At 42.5% G+C, this 6,515-nt stretch overlaps 1 protein-coding gene across 4 annotated transcripts in view; it reads right to left on the reverse strand.

Moving 5' to 3' along the window:
- LOC144326398 (cullin-4B) overlaps nt 1-6,509 on the reverse strand; it is a 163,655-nt gene extending 157,146 nt beyond the window's left edge. For 3 of the 4 annotated variants that reach the window (XM_077922972.1, XM_077922971.1, XM_077922970.1), the window contains exons 1-3: nt 6,176-6,509; nt 5,618-6,073; nt 1,421-1,536 (exon numbers count right to left, since the gene is read on the reverse strand). In XM_077922972.1, coding sequence (XP_077779098.1) covers nt 1,421-1,536; nt 5,618-5,789 — 288 coding nt within the window. In that variant the 5' untranslated portion in view covers nt 5,790-6,073; nt 6,176-6,509. Of the gene's footprint in view, nt 1-1,420; nt 1,537-5,617; nt 6,074-6,175 lie in introns of those variants that run through there. The other variant, XM_077922973.1, reaches the window with a different exon arrangement.
- Nucleotides 6,510-6,515: the final 6 nt, after the last annotated feature.

Here is a 6,515-nt window from a genome sequence, read left to right on the forward strand (position 1 = left end):
GCACCAACACTGTGGAACTCCCTATTGATATCAGGCAGGTGCCTTCACTGTATTTTTTCCAGTGCATGCTGAAGACATTACTATTTAAACAAGCCTACCGAGATGTTTAGAAAGCTTGTTTTAGTTTGAATTTGTTATAGCCTACTCTATTATGGTTTGAACTTTCTGTATGTTTTAAATTATGGTTGCAATTTTTTAGTGATAATTTTATTATTTTATCTTTTTTGTAAACCTCTTTGAAAAAACACAGTAAGCAACTTAAGTTCCATATTGTTAGCAATACTGTAACTTGGATTCTACTCCTGGCAACTTTATTTTCTAGCTGTTTCCAGTTACTGATGCATACCCCTTAACTATCTGAAGAACAAGCCAAGATTAGTGCACTAATTTTCATTCCCATTAGCATCACAAGTTGAGTGCTGCACAGCTTGGTAAACACCAAGAATGTTTTATTGTATTTTATGTCCTATTTTATCAACTGCTGTAAACCATATTGATATTTTATAAGAGTGGGCTAATATATATATCAGAAGGCAGGTCCACTTGAACTTCCTGACACTCCAGATAGAGGTCCTGTAAAGGAGCCTCCCTGTCCCTCTCTTCTGGGATGATTAAACTTCACAACAAGTCTGTACTAGCACACCACAATCCTGAAGCAAACTGGGATGGAAGTGTCCATTCCAACAATAAGACCCTTTGCTTCCTTGTGAAACTGCTCAGCATATCCATCTAGAGAATCTTGGGTCAGACAAGCACTGCACCCTTGGAGATGTGCTTTGAAGTGTAGTCTGCCAATCTCTGAACTGCAGGACAATTAAAATTGTGGCCAGTGTTTGTTAAAGCACTACTATAAGCCAATAGTGAACATACCAGAAATCAGCAGGTCAGATTAACTTATGAATATTTCTACTGGGCTGATGGAAAAAGTACCGTATTTTTTGCTCTATAAGACTCACTTTTTCCCTCCTAAAAAGTAAGGGGAAATGTGTGTGCGTCTTATGGAGCAAATGCAGGCTGTGCAGCTATCCCAGAAGCCAGAACAGCAAGAGGGATTGCTGCTTTCACTGCGCAGTGATCCCTCTTGCTGTTCTGGCTTCTGAGATTCACAATATTTTCTTTGATTTCCTCCTCCAAAAACTAGGTGCGTCTTGTGGTCTGGTGCGTCTTATAGAGCGAAAAATACGGTAAATCTCGCTTGACAAGCCCAGAAATGAAATTGTGAAGGAGCTCTTGTTGGTCATCTGAAATGCCATTTGTCCAACCTGAGGTCACACCTCACTGAGTGATTATGAGATCATTCCCACACTCGAAATCAGGATCTTGTTTGAGGCCCTACAAAGTGGCCTAAAAACATCAGGATTGCTTTCAGTCATGTAGGACTTTACCTATGGTTCTGAACACTACAAGTTTTGACACTTACCTGATAGAGCTCTTCTAAGTTGTACTTAATGGAAGTACTGTTTTGAATAGCTTCTACAGCTTCTTTCAGTTTTTGCCAGGTTTCATCTGTGTAATTTTCAGGCAGTTTAGGTTTATCTGGAAGATATTTTTTTTAAAAGTGTCTTTTTTAAGAACATAAGAACAGCTCTTCTGGATCCAACCAAAGGCCCATTTAGTGAGCTTTCAATAGTGACCCACAAGATTTACTTCTGTGTCACTGGGCTACTGCCTGGACACAGCAGTGAACTTGAATCCTGGTAAGATGGAGGCACTGTGGGTTAGTTCATGTCTGAAAAACTGGCCAATTGCCTACCCTGGATGCGGTTACACTCCCTCGAGGAGGAGGTTTGCAGTTTGGAGGTGCTTCTGGATCCAGCTCTGTCACTGGAGGCTCAAGTAGTCTCAATGGCTAGAAGTGCCTTTTACCAACTCCAACTGGTTTGACGGCTACAGCCATTCCTGGACCAAGAGAACCTGGACACAGCATTTCATGCAGTGGTTACTTTGGGATTGGATTACTGCAATGTGCTCTTGGGCAGGGGGGTTCCCTTGTACTTTATCCAAAAGCTGCAGTTAGTACAGAATGCTGCAGCACAACTGCTGGCAGGAGTGAGCCCTTATCAGCATATAACACCTGTGCTTAGAGGTCTGAACTGGTTGCCGATTTGCTGCCAGGCCAAGTTCAAGGTGTTACTATTAGTATAACGGTAAAGGGACCCCTGACCACTAGGTCCAGTCGTGACCGACTCTGGGGTTGCGGCGCTCATCTCGCTTTATTGGCCGAGGAAGCCGGCGTACAGCTTCCGGGTCATGTGGCCAGCATGACTAAGCCGCTTCTGACGAACCAGAGCAGCACACGGAAACGCCTTTTACCTTCCCGCCAGAGCAGTACCTATTTATCTACTTGCACTTTGATGTGTTTAGGAACCGCTAGGTTAGCAGGAGCAGGGACCGAACAACGGGAGCTCACTCCGTCGCGGGGATTCAAACCGCTGACCTTCTGATCGGCAAGTCCTAGGCTCTGTGGTTTAACCCACAGGGCCACCCGCGTCCCTCTACTATTAGTATATAAAGCCCTTAATAACTTGGGATCAGTTTACTTATGAGATCACCTTACCCATGTGCCCACTCAACCACTTCATTTGGCAGAATTCAGTGTTTTACAGGTGCCATATAATACCCACACTTCTGTAAGACATCAATCATTTAGGTTTTTTCTACTATCAAGCAGTACATAAATTTGATGCAATAAATAAATAATAAATAAAACTCATAACCTAGGAAGAATGTCTGTTTATATGGTTTCTACTGTAAGGGGTTTATGTTTTATTGCTGTAAACTGTTGGGGTTTTTTTAAGATAGCAGCAGTGCTATTTTTCTAGAAAGAGAGGTGCCAGAACTCACCATGAATGCTTCCCTTGCTCTCTTATAATGGCAATAGTACCAACCTGAGAGGTGCAGGAACTGAGTTCCTGTGAGTTCCAGCTGAAACCAGAACTCTCTCCCATCAGTAGCTAAAGGTAGAAGTTCTTTAGTGTTGCAATTTATTTATCCACAGTGGTGACTTCCAAGTAAAACAAATTAAAATCAAACATTAACTCTTAACAGCACAGACCTCTACCAAACTATGACCCCATCAGAGTGATGAACCAGTTGAATTGGGGAGGACAAAAGAACCATCAAGCCAACTGATTGCAGATCATGAGGACATTCACACTGAACTTGACAGCTTTGCTAATTACATAGGTGTCCTGTAGAAAACTAGGATGCCAATTTTCTTTCATATTCAGACCTATAAAGCATTTATGCCTTCAGAAATATTCTACTATAATGTGCTGTATGCAAAGCTTCTCTTGAGGATTTTTCAGAATCTTCAGCAGGTAGACAATGTAGCAGTCTGTCTCATGGCATGGATCTATCACCAGATGCACATTAGACAAGTACTCCAATACATGATTTTAACTTTAAACCAGTTTCAGGCAATGTATCAATACATGTGACCTGAACACCAGATTTTCTAGTACAGTTGATATCAGTACCAATTCTAGAGCTACCAATTCAGCTAAAGAAATATCCTCATCCTCAGACGTTTGCACACTCTTCAGTTGTGGTAAGAGTGGTGTATATAGAGCAGGCATGTCCAAAGTCCGTTTCAGGGGCCTAATCCGGCCCGCCGGTCAATTTAATCTGAACCCCATGGAAGTGCATGTCTTGGGGTAAAATCCTAAAAAACACACCTCAGCAACCTCAATCCTAAGAAAAGCTCAAGAACTTTGGGGTAAAATTGTAAAAAGTTCAACAATTCTGGGGTTAAATCCTAAAAATGCCCAACAACTTCAGTTCTAACAACAACTTTGGTCGGCCCTCACTCATGTTCACTTCATCAAATCTGGCCCTCTGATATAGAGGAAGGAGAAGACACAGACTAGATATGCAAATTCACAGCACATGCGTGGTACCATTAATTTGACACTGAGACATTTACCCAAAAGGAGCAAAAAAGAATCAAATAGGTGCTCAATAAGAACTGGATTTACATATGAGACAGGAAATACATCTGCAGGATTCACATTTACCAGTCAGAAGCAGATTTTTTTTTTTAAATGAGTGGAAGTGTCTGGGAAAGGCAAACATTGTTTAACAAAAGGCAACTTGATATGCACTTTTAGGGTACACAAACAGGAATGTGCTTATGATGGCGAGGCCAAAATTACAAAAATAAGGACCACCTGTATTGCTTTTTTTAATAGAGTGAAGGAAAGAAACAAACCACCAAGATATTCTAATTAGCTGTCATTCCCTGAAATAAGATACTTAAGATACTTTATTTTAAAATAAATAAGTTAACTAATGTGCTTAAGAGGCAAAACTGTCTTATGAGACATATTTAAAGACACAAGGGATTTTTCCAAACAGGATACAACAAAGCTCTTCAATGCCAAAGAAAAACATATTCACACCTGCTTTACAGGTATGAGCAGGTATCACTCTAAGCTTTCCCCCTCTTACCCATAAAGGTACCAGAATTAACCAAAGAATAGCAGTTCATGGTCTTTTATTAGCTGAAGTTCAATTTATCGAAGGAACTCCACATTCCCAATTTAACACCCTAATTACATCATGCTGTAAAATTCTGAGGGTTCAGCCAAGATCAACTTCAGCTCCCTCTCATTTTCTGCCTGTCCTTTTACCTGGGACTCAACCAAACACCAGAGGGAATATTTTTGCATCTGTCCATATTTTGTCACTTTAGAAGACTCTGACAGGTTCTCAAATTATGGAGGCAGACAAATCTTGGGGAACACAAAATTCCAGAAAAGGATAGGCTCCTTCCCTTCCCCACAAGATGAATTGCCTCTGGCAAACAACTGTGCTTGATTCAAATTACATTTGTAGAGATGATTGTATCTCTAATGTTTTACCCCAAACCGACTGAGGAAGAAGGAAACGAATGAAGTGCTGCCACCTCATTTCCTGTGTATGGTTTTAGGAGAGGGTCAAGGATGTTCTGCACTATTCTGCGTAAGTACTGTACTACTACTCCAGAGCAGAGGTCCTCACATGCATGATGCAGCCGCAGGGAATGGCACACAGCTTTGCTTGAGACGCTCCACCCACTAACTTATGGAATAGAGCTGTAAAGCTTCACAAAAACTTGGTTTTTCCAAGTTACAATTTCTATCTATAACTATTTAAAATTAGGCTGCTCTTGACTTTTCCTCTTTTTGTTGTACTTTTAAAAACTTCATATTCCATTACACACTAAAACTGCAGCAAAAAATGGAACCTGGAGCAGGGGTGTATAGTGAAGGGGTGTGGCCATGTTGAGGACTGGCTTAATTCTGAATGCCATTGGAGAAGAAAAAACAATCCCTGTTCCTCCCCCTCTAGTCACCAGTTACATGGAGATTTAACCCCACAGAGCATGCCTCTTTTGTGCATTCTATATGAAAGAGCAGCTGACAGTTTTTTGGTTTAGCAAAAAAGAAAGGGCTACACTTGGAGATAAAGTTGTAACAGAGACCTGGTAAGTGGCCTGGCTTCCTCTAACAAAGGATTCCATGTCACAGTGTAATGAATAAGCCCTCACCCATGCAAGATTTCTGCAATATACTGTACAGGCCATCCCTCATGTAGATACATATTTCAGAGATAAAGAATGGCATCATCATGTTACCTTTAAAGTTCTTGATCACTAGCTTCTTGGATGACCCAGGTTTACCATTGGCAAAACTGGAGACAGTAGAGGAGGCAGCTTTGGTCAGGCCATTTGTGTGATGTCCCACAGCTACAGAGGAAATTAAGAGACTTTTGTTTTTGAGCTGCTGCTGGGAAGACTCTTCGGCCATCTTCACATCAAGTCCAAAAGGTCCAATGAGTCCTTAAAGCACAACTTCTTCTGCAGGTGATGGTCGGAAGAGACCCCAGATGAAAAAGGGAGGTGGTAGTAGTAATAATAGATGATATGGAGGAGTTGCTTCTGGAAAGAAGGGAGGAGCAAGAGGAGATGGATTCAACTTCTCACTCGATACTGTTGCTATTTAGTTTTCTCTTCTTGGAGTTGCTGCTACTAACATCAGTGGCAGGTCTGACCTCCTGAGCTGTGGCTGCTGGGGGGGGGGGGGAGAGAAACCTGTGGGGAACATAAACACCAGTGAGGTGAACAGGCTGAATGGCATCAAATCCTTCTGCTGTAAAGGACATGCAAAAAGAGCCCCAGAGCAAGTCAGATTACCTCTGCCTTGTGGTCCAGGTCCAAAGAGAGAACAGCTGCTTCCTTGTTAGACGGATCCCCTCCCTTGTCTTTCCTCTCAGGAGGAACCCTTATTGGCCCTTCTGTCTAAGATGTTTGCTTCCCCCAAAGGGGCGGGAAGGTCTCCCTGGCAACCCTACCCCGACTCTTGCAAGGTTCTATCAGCAACTCATGGCCCCTCCGCAGCTCCTAGAAGGAGGGTTCTGTCAGTCTCTGCCTGGTTCTTTGTCCGAAACCGCCTCTCTCCTGAGGGGGCAGCGGAGAAAGGAGTCACGCCCCCTTCCCCCCACCTCTTTCGCGATCCAGAGAGGGGAAGGAGGTA

The sequence above is a fragment of the Podarcis muralis genome, chromosome W (assembly GCF_964188315.1).
Source record: "Podarcis muralis chromosome W, rPodMur119.hap1.1, whole genome shotgun sequence".
Lineage (NCBI taxonomy): Eukaryota > Metazoa > Chordata > Lepidosauria > Squamata > Lacertidae > Podarcis > Podarcis muralis.